This window comes from Callospermophilus lateralis, chromosome 1, assembly GCF_048772815.1.
Source record: "Callospermophilus lateralis isolate mCalLat2 chromosome 1, mCalLat2.hap1, whole genome shotgun sequence".
Classification (NCBI taxonomy): domain Eukaryota; kingdom Metazoa; phylum Chordata; class Mammalia; order Rodentia; family Sciuridae; genus Callospermophilus; species Callospermophilus lateralis.
Genome location: NC_135305.1, coordinates 122688670 through 122703549, shown reverse-complemented (window position 1 = coordinate 122703549; position 14880 = coordinate 122688670). Strand labels below are relative to the sequence as shown.

Here is a 14880-nt window from a genome sequence, read left to right as displayed (position 1 = left end):
AACAAGCCCCCACCCCAAAGCTGGATAACTTTGTTCTGAGGATTCCTCACTAACAAGAGAAGGAGCTAGAATTCCAATCAGGTGTGCCTGACTACATAGCCACTCACTGTTTGAGGAACATCCAGGGAGTAGTTAGATGTTTTATAAACCATGTTCCCCACTTCTACTTTTAGAAATGCTGGTGAGCAATAAAAAAATTCATCTCTGGAGCTGGGAGATGTAGCAGGGGATGAAACTCAAGATGAAGTGAGGGCGACACACCTCTGTCATGCAACTATTCAGGGCTTGTAAACATGGAATGGAGAAGAGTTGGAGGCCCAAGGAGCTTCAGGAGCCTGGCTAGAGTTGGAATAGGCACCAGGAGCCTTCTTAAGAGACCAACTGGTCAAATTCTGGCAGTAAGACTGGAGAGGAAATAATCTCAGATGGGGAAGCGATTTGTAAGGTCACTTGGCAGAGGAACTGGTATCTGAACCAAGGCTCCTGACTCCTAGCCATGCACTCTTCCTGCTCCACCAGGCTGAGGTCAAAGTTGAGAGGCAATATCCTGTGAAGAGCTCTGGGGAAGGCAGGCTGGATGTCTTGCAGCTCCTTCTTTGTTCTGTAGCTCCTCTCTGAAGCCAGTCGGATGTTTAGTATCCAGAAGAAAGAGCTACAGCCTACCATCAAGCAACCTGAGTTCTGGTCTCAACCTGAAGCTGGCATGAATGGTGGGCACTCAGCAAATCTGTTAGATCAAATTGGGTCTTGTCTCTAGACTATGATGTTAAGTGAAATAAGCCAAATGCAGAAGGTCATATTTTTCTCATATGTGGAAGCAACAGAGTAGAAAGGAAAAGAAAGGGAGGCATCTCATGAAAAGCAAAGGGAGATCAGTACAACAGAGGAAAGGGACTAGGGGGTGGGAGGAGGGGAAGAAGGGGGGAAATGCTGGGGAAGGATATTGGCTAAATTATATTGTTATTGTGTACATGAACTAATATGTAACAATGAATCCTACCATTATACTTAACTATAATGCACCAATAAAAGATTTTAGAAAAAGAGTTGGGTCTTTCTCTACTTTAGAGGTGATATTCAGAGAATTTAGAGGATTTGCCCAAGCTAACCCAGCAAGTCAAGGGCTGAACTGATGCTCGGCTCCTTATATGAAGCCCACCAGGGGTCAATCCCTCTCTGATTAGTTTTAGAGGGAAGGTCAGGGACAAACTTTACTTTTCTTGATTTTCATCTTCCCTTCTACTTCACCTCCTCTACCCACAGTCTAGGGATAGCCTGAGGTGAACTCAATAGTCTTCTATTCTGACCTTTCTCACTATTCTTTACTTCCCCTTTTCCTGGCAATATTTTGGTTTTTATCCTTACGCGTGGACACACCTTCAGCAGCACCTTCTCCCTACCCCACCCTCCAAAATATCTTGAATGCTGCTTCCTCTGGAAAATATATCAGGTAGAAAAAAAGAAAGAGAGAGAGAGAGAGAGAGAGAGAGAGAGAGAGAGAGAGAAGAAGAAGAAGGAGGAGGAGGAGGAGGAGGAGGAGGAGGAGGAGGAGGAGGAGACAATGGAGGAAATGGGGGAGTGAGAGCCGGAGGCGGTATGCTGGTGGAGTTGGATGCTGGTGATGGTTGCCCAACAACGCGATTGTATTTAATGATTCTGAGCTGCACACTTAAAAATGGTTATGGTGGTAAATTTTATGATATGGATATTTTAATACACACACAATACCTCTATGAATTAGAGTGATATGATACAAGTCAAGGAATGCCATGGCCATTAGAATCTGGAAAAGAAAAAGAAGAATTCTGCCCTATAATCTCAGATGTCTGATCCTCCTGACTCCTTGATTTTTAGCTCAGTGAAACCGATTTTGGACTCTGCATTCCAGAACTTCGAAGAAAAAAGAAATCGGTTGTTTCCAGCTACCAAATTTGTGGTAATGTGTTATAGCAGCCACAGGAAAATTATATGCTGATCAACACCCTGCTTCCCTAGACTTTCCATATCTGAACTCAGAAGAAGGAAAAGGAAAGGGAGAAAAAATATCATAGTGTCTTTCTATTCCCCTCACCTTTGCTGGTGTCTCTCTGTCAGTGAGACCCATTGTTTGAAACAGTCATTACTTTCTATGCCATAGTATAAACATTTTGATGGGGGTCACCATGTCCAGTGAGCTTTCCATGGTCTACTGGTTGGTGGCTGAGCTCAGATTCAAACTGACCATGTAAGTCCCTCCTCCACCCCTACTTCCTAAATCCACTGTCTCTCTGACTTATGCTATTGATTTTATTGTGTCCTAAGAGATCAATGTTTCATGATTATTCCACCCTTGTGTGCCTTACCCAGAAGCACAATTTAGAGTGAAAGATAGATACTGCATATTTTAAAAAAATTTTTTAGTTGTAGATGGACTTGTTTATTACTTTTATGTGGTGCTGAGGATTGAACCTAGTGCATCACACATGCTAGGCAAGCACTCTACTGCTAAGCTACAACTCCAGCCCCAGACACTGCATATTTGAGAACTGCTGAGGAGGAGCTCCTATACTGTCAGAAGGCAGGGACTTTGCCTGGCACAGAGCCAAGTGAAAAAGCTTTGCTAAATGTGTGAATGAATTAACAAAGGAACGTGGGTGAAAGGAGTGTTGCTTCTTGCTGTGATTGACAGCTAAACTCAGTGTTGGAGGCATCCTTGGAGAAAGCTTCTACTTGCAAATTTCTTAGAAAAGGAATTCCTGATCTTTCTGAACTGGCAGTAAGCAGGGCCCTGGACATAGCCTTATTCAGTTTACAGTCCTGGGGAAAATACATGGATGCTGTCTAAATAATGATTTTCTGATTGCAACTAAGGAGGGAAGAAAAAGTGCTGATGAGGGAGGAGAGGAAGCAGACCTTGGAGACAGCGAGGTGCAAAGGAACAGTCCATTTACATATGGGCAGTGAATGGTTGTTAGTGGGGGAGCAGGGAGGACCCAGGGCAGAACAGAGTCCTAGTAGGATTTATGTGGTCCTTTCTCCTCCCTGTATTTTCTCATCAGAGCAAGGCTCTCCTCTCCCAAAACAGCCACTTTTGGTTGCTCTGAGGCCTTCAGGGTCAGCCCTTGAGAATGTTTCCAAGTATCCCTCTGAAAGAGTCCCTGGCCTGACCTGGGTTGCAGGGCCAACTCTGCCACTCCCTTACTGTGTGACCTTGGATAAGTCATGCTTCCTTTCTCAACCATCTCTTTTCTGAGCCCAGGGTGTGGCTTAGACATGTTCTCCTAATGAGCAGGCTGAGTACCCAGGAAGTCTCAGGATCTGATGAGTTCCTTGGAAGGGATTCTTTCGTATTGTCCCTTGTGAGTGATTCAGAAGGGGCACAAAACACATGGCAGTTGTCCCTGAGAATCTGGGTGGTGGGCTGTTTCCAATTCCCTTATATAAAATGACATGGAATTTGCACATAACCTATGTATATACTCACATATGTATTAAATACTATATTACTTATAATATCTAATAAAATGTAAGTTTTATGTAAACAGTTCTTATACTGTATTGTTTAGGGAAAACTTAAGCAAAAATTCTGTACTCTGGATGCCAAATCCTGGGATATGCAGGGTGACTGTACCTGGTGAGACACAGAGTAAGGAAATGCTTCCCTTCTTCCAGTCTCAGTGTCTTCCTCCTATAGGAGGGTAACAGTGTCCTTGGGGGCTGTGGATGTGGAATCAGGAATGTGAGTGACTGGCTATGCCTGTGGCCAGGAATTATGATTATGCATCCAGCAAGTTCCCATTTTCCCAGAATGTTCTCCACCAAGACCAAGAATTTGGCTGAGTTTCTTAGAAGAGCTCTGTGCCCATTTTACACATGGAGAAGCCAGGTCCAGAGAGGGGCTGGAACTTGTCCAAGAGCAGCAGTTGGCAGGTGCTCTCAACAGTCTCTAGGTCCCTGGCCCCAGGCGGTGATCCCTCTATTAAGCCACTCCTGCTCTGTCCCAGGTGGAATCCCATGGCAGGCCAGGCGTGGCAGCCTGGTGGTTTCCCGCTGCTAGAGGACCTCGGCCTTTGTGCCACGCGGGCACCACCTCCTGGCCGGCCCCTCCCTGCTGGAGGGACAGCCTTTACCTGTCCTGGACGACACCGCCCCGCTAACAGCTTGGCTGACTCCTCATTTAGCACTCCAGTCTCGGTGCTGCTGGCCCACAGTGCAGAGCACCTGCAACAGCAGCAGCAGCAACAGCAGTGCAGGAGCTTTGATTCACCGCCGGCTGCCCCTCCATCGCGGATCCCCTCCCCCAGGGCTGATAATTAACTCGGAGGCTGAATAAGAAGTGAGCAGTCCGGGCGTGGGGGAGGGATTTGCTGCCACCGCCATGGACAGTAGCACCTGGAGCCCATCGCCCACCACCACTGCTGCTCCATTGGAATCCTATGAGCGCATCCGAAATGCTGCGGACATCTCTGTCATTGTCATCTACTTTGTGGTTGTGATGGCCGTCGGGCTATGGGTATGTAGGGGCCCTGGACCAGAGTTGAAGGGGGGCGCACGAAGGGCTGGTGTCCCTGAGCTGCCAGGAGATGGATGCAGGCAAGTGGGAAAGCATTGGAAACCCTTGAGAGGTGTTGAGGGGTGCAATGTGTGGACCGCAAGCAAGCATGAACTTCAGTTAGAGGGGTTCCCAGGGGAGCATCAGGAAAGCCAAGAGATTCCTGGGGCCTGTGAGCAAAGAAGGAAGGTGGAGGATTGCTGAGACAAGGAGAGAGTATAAAGGGCAGGAAAGTGCCAGGAGGCAAAGAGGGTCAACCAGGTGACTACTGCCTTATGTTAGTTAACCAACTTCAAATGGGAAAGAAATGGTGTCAAGCCAGAAAGTCACAGCCCCTGTCAGGCTCAGGTGCTTGGGGCAATCTGTGGGGGAGGCTGACCCATGTCACTGCTCCTGGGGAAGGTTAAACAAGAGGCCTTTGCCAGGGAATCCCAGGGGCTGGAGCTAATTAGGAATGGGGAAGTTATGTGGAGCAGGAGGAGGAAGACCAGAAAGTGCCCTGGTGCTGCAGAGAGGGAAGTGCATGTGTCTCCCCTTGGGACTCTGGGGACACACCAAACCAGAGAAACTTGTTCTCTGCATCCTGGAACTTGGAAAGTTCATTTATGACAGACTCTGGCACACCTAACACTAAAAGAGAAGGTGTTTTAAAAGCATGCAAATATTTCAGCCACTTTCAAGGGTTGTCCCTGATGGGGGTGACAGATAGAGGGGGCTGCTGTGCCAGTCAGACCTATTTGTGTTGAACCCTTCAGACTTAGAGGGAAGGATGGGCACTAACCCTTCTATGGGCACTGAAACTTTCAGGAGTAAAAGGAAGTGTGGATTTTTAATTTTTTTTAAAAGAAATTATAGGGTTGGTGTGGCTTATTCTTCCTCAATATTCTCAGCTTCCCCCAAAATATCCAAGTAGGAGCCAGAATATTGGCTTTCTCAGGGTTGAAACAAAATGACCAGGTAAGATATCTTCCTATAGCCTCAGTTTACCCAGGAATAACATAGGTACAGTTGCATCTAATCTTATGACTTCTCAAAGATATTGTGAGGATCTGCAGAGATGAATCTGCAAACTTTTATAGACTTTAGGAATTTTTTTGGGAATCTCATTTGCCCTACAGGGTGTCACCCAAACTCTGAATAATTTGGTCTGTTAAGGAAAATGGGCAAAATGGTTAGCTGGGTAGAACATCTATACAAAAAGCCACAAGACAGAAATAAATGTTAATCCCCAGTTTACAAAAGAGGACGTTGAAACCCCATGTGGTTGTGATTTGCCTAAGATTTTGCAATACATGAGGTTGTTCCTGGAACTCAGGTTATCATGACTCCTGGTTTCTCAAGGTATCAGGCACACTGTCACTGTGTCTGCCTTAATACCTCCCACTCCTCCCCAGCTTATATTCACTGGAACCAAGATGTGAATCTATCATTTGGTAGCCATGCTATACTGCCCATTTCCCTGACAATCCCGATAATCTCAGTTTTGTAAACCAATCTCTTTAGCCCTGCCAGTACTACAGATGTTTACATTTTTTATGGTATTTGCACTTCTGAAATATCTGTGAATCAGTAGCACTTGTCCTTTTAAATGCTGGTTAATGAGCCTGCTAGTATTTGTCGACATTTAATCTTCCCCCATTAGCAGTGCCCCTGGACCCTGATTATTTAACATGCTGAATTTTTTCCAGTCAAGACTCCCCTTTTTGCTATGAAAGGGTTAAGAGTGACTTTGGGATAGGCTTCTGACTCATGCCTAATCCCTGGACTGCACAGATACAAGGGTCCAGGCCCATTTTAGCAACATCCCTCTGTCACCATCCTGTCACTTCCAATATTCTTCAGTAGTTTCATATTCTTCCGTCTGTGTCTCATTCGATCATATTTGAGCTTTGGATTGTGGCTTCTTTGGTATTTATTTCCAGTTCTATTTCCTCTCAGGTGGCTTCTTGGGGGACTTTATATCTTCTGAAAATGAATCTCTATCCTTGTCATGCTGGGACATTTCAACTATCGTCTAACTCTCACTGGCTAGGGTTTGTTAAAATTATAGTCCATGAGCCAAATCTGACCCACACCCTGTTTTTGTATGATCCACAAACTAAAAATACTTTTTACACATTTAACTCTCTCTCTTTTTATCTATCTATCTATCTATCTATCTATCTATCTATCTATCTCTATTTTGGTACTAGGGATTGAATCCATAGGCATTTAACTACTGAGCAACACCCTAGCCCTTCTTATTTTATTTTTTAAAAATTTTGAGACAGAGTCTTACTAGGTTGATTACAGCCTCACTAAGTTTCTGAGGCTGGCTTTGAACCTGTGATCCTCCTTCCTCAGCCTCCAGAGTCACTGGGATTACAAGTGTGTACTACTACACCCAGCTGCTTTTCATACTTTTAAAGTGTCATAAACAAAAACCAAACCAAAACAAAACAAAAAATGGGGCAGCATGTATCCCACAAAATACTAAGTATTTACTATCAGGCTCTTTTTCCTCACAGAATAAATTTAATGACCCCTGTCTTATGTACTGAGCTGGAATGCTGTCTGGGTGAACCCTAACTTTTTTTATTTTACAGATTAGGATCAGAGAGGGTGGCTAGAAGTCAATCAGATGAATCAATATAGAGCTGGAATTAGGACCCAGGTCATAGATACCAAATGCAATGTTCTCTCAATATTCTTTCTTGCCCCCTCTATGACACTGTTCTTTTTTGGAATACTCTCTCCTTTGACCTTTCAGCCACTGCATTACAGTGACAGTGTCCAAGTGGTTCTGAGTTTCTTTTTTATGTATATATGTTCATAAAGATGAGACCTAAAGTTTATGGACTTCAATCCTCTTCATCTTATGCTTACATCTCTTCTTTAAGCCATTTGTCAAAGTCACTTTGGCTAGTTGTCAACAGCCTTGACTTGAATACTTTCAGCAGAAAATCTTCCCAGTGGCCCCATGGCCATCTCTGAACAGCTCTGACAAAAAGGAGCTGGGACCCAGCTTCAACCTGACATCCTGGGGCTTCTCCCATTTTTTGTTATGTCATATGCAGGATGCACTGAGTGTGACTGTCCTGTTTTACATATCAGAAGGTAATAGGCCACACCCGAGTCTTCTCTCCAGGCCCAACATCTCCAGTTTCTTAATCTGTTCCTCATTTAAACTGAAGTCTAAATTTCCTTCCTTTTGCTCAATGATGTTTGTATTCCATTGAGAAAACCAAACCAACCAAACAAACAAAAATTCTGAGTTAATTGTTCTTCTTTTGCTCTCACAGCTTGCCATTGTGAGTTTATTCTCTTCTAGTTGTAGGATAGAGTGGCGAATTTAATACTATGGTTTACAAAGTGAACCCTAGGACCTTGAAATTGTTTGTGCCTATCCTAATCATGAGGCAGTGCCTTTCCATGCATAAGGCATTTACTGAGTTCTATAGGGATTAAAAATTTGAAATATGGTAACACAAAGTAAAAGAACATGTAAGAACTTTGAACAAGGTAACAATGGAGTTCTCTAGGTGTTCAGAGGAGGGAGAGATTATTTTTGCCTGGGGAAGGGAAGAGTTCATAGAAGATATTTCCACGGGGGGAGTGTCAGGTAAGTTTTCACAGGGAAGGTGACATTTGAGAGGCCTTGAGGGATGGGTAGGTAAAGATGAGGAGGGGATAACCATGCTGGAGAGGAAAGACCTTGCGGAGGTGCACCTCTCTTTACCTTTGGTATATCTCCAATATCTTTTCTGAATTACTCCAGCTCCACATTCTAGATTCTGCCCTTACATTCTTCCTCTAAACTCTTCATTTCTGAAGAACTTGGAAATCTTTGTATCTGGACCTCAACCTACTTTTCCTGTCTCCCTAATCAGGCTGGAGAGTATCACCTTCTTTGACTTCAGAATGAATTTTCCCTAGCCCACCATTGGAGGCTAAGTCACTGGGATTTATTTCTATTTCAGCCCTAGTGACCTTCTTATGTGCTTTTAGATCTGTTGGCTCTCCTGTTAGTCTCAAAACATCCACTATAGAGCCCTCAGAGTATGTTCAGTGGAATGGAAGACCCTGCTAGGAGTCCAGAAAGCCCTGATGTGCTCTGCCTGGTACTGCCTAACACCCAGGGAGCCTCAACAAATCTGTTATTAGATTAGATGCATAAATGATCCTGCTTCTTAAAGGACTATCCATGTCTAATAGTTCACTCCAGTGTGAGCACCAAGCAATATATTGTCTGCTATACACTTGTTTGCTAAATGAATGGAAAGTTCCTAAATGCCTGAATTGTCACCACCAGAGGTGAATTTCTTTAGACCAGTGGTGCCTTTTATCATCATGGTCAACCATGAAAACACAAACACAAACTATTTCTGTTTGAGCTTATTTCTGAGCTCCAACAGAAATAAGCTGCAGTCTCAGGTTCAACAACTAATACTATTTGCCATTCCTTCCCTCCCCAGCCTGGGTGTAGTTCCACCTCTGGATCACTGAACTCCTGAAATCTCCCTCCCTTTTCCTTTAACATGAGTCTGGTGGGGCTAAGTCCCTATCAGTCATTAATATTTTCAGGGAGATTAACAAGTGTCTGCTGAGAGAAAGCCAATGACAGAAAAGAGGAAGGAGAGGAGGGCCAGGGACAAGAGCAGAAACACTGCCCCATTTTGTGTTGAAAGCCTGGACCTGGGCCTGGGCCTGAGCTCAATCAGAAATAAGCTGCAGTCTCAGAAACAAAGAAGGCTTGAGAAGAGCTGGTCATCATGCATTCAACATACATGTCATATTTCTCCTCCTAAGCTTCAGTGACTGCCTATTTCTTATGAATACAGCCTGTAACTTTTAGCCTGGCATTTGAGATCTTGGCTCACCTCTTACCACTCTACCTATTCATATGCCTCAGTCAGGTTCAACAACTAACACTATTTGCCATTCCTTAACCTCCCCAGTTTGGTGTAGTTCCACTTCTGGATCACTGAACTCCTGAAATCTCCTTCCCTTTTCCTTTAACATTTGCTGAAATGCTGCCCACTCTGGGAAGCCTTTCCTTTTATCCTCTTTTTAGAAGAAATTGTCCCCTTTCTCTGTATTTACCACATTAGTCACAATATATCGCCAAAGAACGATTCCAGCAAGCGCCTACTTACATCTTCAGGGAGGGATAAATTTGTATTGAGTTTGAATGTCTGTTTTTTAATGTAATAGTTTGTATCAACATCTTGCAATCTTACAGTATTTTCCTTTTTGACAATAGCTTTATTGAGATACAATGCACATACCATACAGTACTTTTCAAAAGTATGATTTTTCATTTGGTACATTGATATTCTTGTAAGAAAGAGGTAAAAATTTCTATTTCCAAAAGGTATTAGAGGAGAGGAGGAAAGAGAGGTACTGGGGAACAAAATCAACCAAATTGTATTGTTATATCTTTTTTTGTGTATGTGTGTGTGTGTACATGTATGTAAATATGCATATATAATGATAAATCTATTATGTATAATTATAATGCACCAATAAAAATTTAAGAGTTGTATTTCCTCCAATTTAATATGAAAACAAACAGATTCAGGTGGAGGGGCTTGTTCAGAACCAATTGCAGAGTGAGCTAGTGTTACTGGCAGCCTAGCCCAGAGATCCTGCCTGGATCCTGACTGGCTGGATCTGGCCACCCACCCACACAATAGGCAAAAGATGGAAAATAAAAATGAATTTTTTGCAGTTTGGTCAAACTAGGAAGAAGCAGTGAGGTTGTTTATCTACAGGACCCATAGAAGTGGTTATAATTTGTAGAAACAAAAGCCAGATGGCATACATATGTATATTTAGTTACCTGCACCAGACAGACTGGGGCAGGGAGCGATTGCCATTCTCAGTTTCTTTGGCATCCCCCAGGCTAACGACTTTATTCCCAGTATGAGGAAAGACACAATGCAGAAAAATACTTATCAGGAAGTTGTCCTTAATTTCAGTTTGTTTCACTGGCACTAGGGGAATTGTTTAAGCCTTCTGAGCCTCAGTTTCCTTGTCTGTTAACTGTAGGGCCCTGCCTCCATCATCTACGTATGGTGAGGGTCCAGGGGAATAGGAAAGTGAAAGAAGGTCAAAAAGTGGAGTGGTTAAAGAAAATGCCAGAATGAGGAGGTATGTCCTTTGGCTGGTAAGGTCTTTCTTCCAGTTTTCTATTAAATTTTGGACCCTTTCTTCCTTAGGCTATGTTTTCCACCAATCGTGGGACAGTCGGAGGTTTTTTCCTGGCAGGCCGAAGTATGGTGTGGTGGCCGGTGAGTTTTTTTCTGAAATTCTATGTGCTGGGGTATTACCTTTGGGAACCCATATTCTTCCTTCTTCCCTAAATTCTGGATATGGATCACATGCTCACCAGGTCTCCTGAGCATTTATAATCTCTTATTTTAATGGAATAGCATTTAAATAAGTAATGGTTGGAATTCATCAAGGGATAAATAAAGGAAAAAACACAAGGTGGGCAGTGTGGAGAAACAAGAACACACAGATGGACGTATTCTTGGACAAATCTGAGTTTCCATTTCTCTATTTATAAATTGGAATTGATTATATTTACTTTCCAGAAGTGTTATGAGAAGTGGGGACCTCTTCTATGGTGGAAAATCTGTAAATAGAAGCTCTTTTGCTACCTCTTTCCTACTTTCTCTCACTTAAGAGTAATTTTATTGTCCTCCCTTTTCTCGAGCTATTTGTGGTACCTGATACATAGGAGATACTCACTGAATAAATGGAAGAGGAGACTTCCACGGTTTTCAATTGTAGTTCTTAACCTTTGGTGGATTTTATATTTTGCATATTTAAGCATTTTTTTCTATGATACTTTTACACAGACAGAACTAGCTCAATCAAAGGACAGGTGCATGGGTGTGAGAGAGTCTAAAATATTCATCCCATCATATCAGCACAGGGATCTGGCTGGGTTATCAATTCAACCCACTGACCATTTTGATCCAGAGTTCTCATTGAAGCGACTGATTGAACAATTTGTCCAAATGTTGCAATTCCTTGGGATTAAGATACAAGTGAGATTGGCTGGTGAAAAATGGGCATAATGGCACATATATACAATGAGAAGGGATGACAGCGGTAAGTTGATTGGAGAAAGAGAAGCAAGAAAGTAAAGACTGTCACTGTTCTAATATATATTGCCCAGAGAGGACTTCACAGATTATCATTACATCCTAAAGTTGGCCTTTGGCCAACTATTTTAGAATGAATTTTAATAATTGGAATTTTTACAGTTGCTTAGGTTATTCCTGAAGTTATTTCTATTTTAAAATTTTTTTTCAAGTAAAAATTGTATACATTTATGGTATACAATGTGATGTTTTCACACACACACACACACACACACACACACACAGTGAGATGATTAAATCAAATTTACTAATAGACTCATTATCTCATGTTTTTTGCAATAAGTGTATTTAAGATCTAATCTCCTAGCATTTTAAATATATATATATATATATATATATATATATATATATATATGTATATTTTGTTATAGATGGAAACAATACCTTTATTTAATTAATTTATTTTTATGTGGTGCTTTGGATTGAACCCAGTGCCTCACACTTTCAAGGCAGGCTCTCCCCCACTAAGCTACAATCCCAGCCCCCCTCCTAGCAATATTTAAGTAGACAATCTATTGTTATTAACTATGGCCACCATGCTACTTATTAGATCTCTGGAATTCATATAACCCAACTGAAATTTTGTACCCTTTAACCAACAACTTCCCATCCATTCCCAATACTGTATGAGTCAGCGCTTGGCAACTACCATCATATTCTCTGTTTCTATTAGTTCTACCCTATTATATCTGCATGTAAGTGGGACTTCGAAGTGATTTATATTTTATCTTTATGCTGGCCAAAAGTACTGGGTAGATGCTGACTTTGTGATGAGTCCCTCATGGTAGTCTTTTTTTTTTTATTCCTTGTGGGTAGAAGCACACCTATTCTACTGCTTCCTTTCAGTTCTGTGTCCATGCTTTTTTATCTTTTCATGTTTATAATTTGGTACTTCCTAAAAGCAGGCGTGAAAGTGGCAGCTCTGATCCCAAAGTTCAAGCAAAGTTTGGGTATCCTTTCTGGAGCTGTCTGTCCAATGTGGTAACCTCTAGTCACATAATCTATTTAAAATAAAATTAATCTTTTAATATGTTTTTGTATGCAATTTGCCAGAATTTTATTGAGAATTTTTGCATCTATGTTCATCAGGGATATTGATCTGAAGTTTTCTTTCCTTAATGTGTCTTTGTCTGGTTTTGACATCAGGGTGATACTAGCCTCATAGAATGAGTTTGGAAGGGTTCCCTCCTTTTCTATTTCACAGTGCCAGGTCAACTCCCTCAGTTGGTATCTATCTAGTGCATGGTATTTAGTAGTGCTCAGTAAGGGGAAGCTTAGTGTTCCTGAAACTATTGCTGCTGATGTCTTAAAATTAACTTTTAGGTTCATTGTATGAATAAATTGAGATGATTTATATGCATATTTACTTAAATTCCTGCAAATTTCAATTCCAGGTACACATTGGCTGCATTTTAAAATGAATTTGTTGATTTTCAGGAGTATAAATAAAATATGTATACACACACACACACACACACACACACACGAATCATGTTAATTTGTGTTGGGCTGAGTTTCAAAGCCAATCTAAGGCATTCCATACAGCAATTGACAATGTTTGTTCTCTCTTTGAGATACATGATACATTTTATTTGTTTTTTTTTAAATATATTTATTCTTAAGTTTTAGGTGGACACAATATCTTTATTTTACATTTATGTGGTGCTGAGGATTGAACCCAGTGCCTCATGCATGCTAGGCAAGCACTCTACCACTGAGCCACAACCCCAGCCCCCATGATACATTTTAGATGTATCTTAGATGCATTAAAACATGATGTTGGTATCTTAGATGCATTAAAATACGGTGTTATAGTCTGGATCTAAAATGCCTCCCAAAGACTCATGTGTTGAAGGCTTGATTCCCAGTATAACAATGTTCAGAGATGGTGGTTTTGGGAAGTGATTAGATCATGATGGCTCTGACCTCACCAGTGGATTAATCCATTGATAACTGAATGAACTACCGGGAGGTGGTAGAAACTATAGGCTGTCGGCATGGTTGGGTGTGTGCCCTAAAGGGTATTCCTTGTCTCTGTCTCTGCTTCCTCATTGTCATTAACTGAATAGCTGTTCTCCACCATGCTCTTCTGCCATGATGTTCTGTGTCATCTCATACAATGGAGCCAACTGAATATAAATTGAAATCTCTGAAACCATGAACCAAAATACATTCTTCCTCCCTAAGTTGTTTTTCTAAGGTATTAGCAATACAAAAGCTGACTAACACAAATATGGTTACATTCTTTTAGGTGTACTTCATGTTTGTATAAAGTATGTCAAAATGTACTCTACTGTCATGTATAACAAAAAGAAAAAAGAAAAAAACCAAATATGGTTACAATCTAAAGTGTTTTTATACTATGTTCACTAAAACACTTGGGCTCTGAAGAAATGCTTCAGGGGTGGTTTTTCTACTCTTTACTCCCCAGCAACTCAGTTTTTGTTTATTTTATATAAGGGGAATCAACTCACATTTGTTTGAGAACAACATTCTAGTGACATATCAAAGTTTAAAAACTGCTACTTCAGAAAAAATAAATAACCACAGTGATTTTCATTCTAGAATTTAAAACATTGTTTTTTTTAAACACATAGCAATATATACCTGTAAGAAGGAATTAGAGGAAAACATGGAAATCAAGAAAATACGCATTTAAGAACTTTCCCTCCAAAACTGAAAAATTTAGAACATCATCAAAACTATACATCTCAATTTCTCTTTGAAATGTAATATGAAGTCAGTTCAAACCTGTCATTGTTCAATAAGTCCATAACCAGAATATCAATTCTCAAATGTGCTGGCCCAAAGACATTACAGAATCAAAGGCTCTCCAGAGCGGGGATATCTCTGTTGGCCTGCTGGCTGTGGCAAAAACTTTCAGTGGGGCCCTGTGCCCCTTCCTTCTGCCTTTTTCCCAGTTGTTTTGTGCTGTAGAAAGAGAATACATCCAGAAAAGCTTCTGAAAGATGGCCCAGGGAGATTTTAGGAAGGGAAGACTTGTGTTGACCCTGGGTTGATACTTGAGGCATGGAGAGCTATAGTGTCACCCACAAGAAAAGTCAGAAGAAATCAGCTCATAAAATCTGAAAGGAGACTGGATATAAGAGGCTGGTTCTGTGCATTTCTAGGATCTAAGGGAGCTTTGGAAAGAGTCATTATGACGTACTCCAGGTGAAAATCTGGGAACTCTAA

The 14880-nt window shown here is 41.6% G+C and overlaps 1 protein-coding gene across 3 annotated transcripts in view; it reads left to right on the top strand.

Annotated features, from left to right (window-relative positions):
* The first annotated feature begins 4357 nt into the window (after positions 1 to 4357).
* The window catches only part of LOC143406839 (sodium/glucose cotransporter 1), a 71504-nt gene continuing 60981 nt past the window's right edge, over positions 4358 to 14880 (top strand). For 2 of the 3 annotated variants that reach the window (XM_076865771.2, XM_076865781.2), the window contains exons 1-2: positions 4358 to 4492; positions 10732 to 10803. In XM_076865771.2, the coding sequence (XP_076721886.1) occupies positions 4358 to 4492; positions 10732 to 10803 (207 nt within the window). The remainder of the gene's footprint in view (positions 4493 to 10731; positions 10804 to 14880) is intronic. The other variant, XM_076865790.2, reaches the window with a different exon arrangement.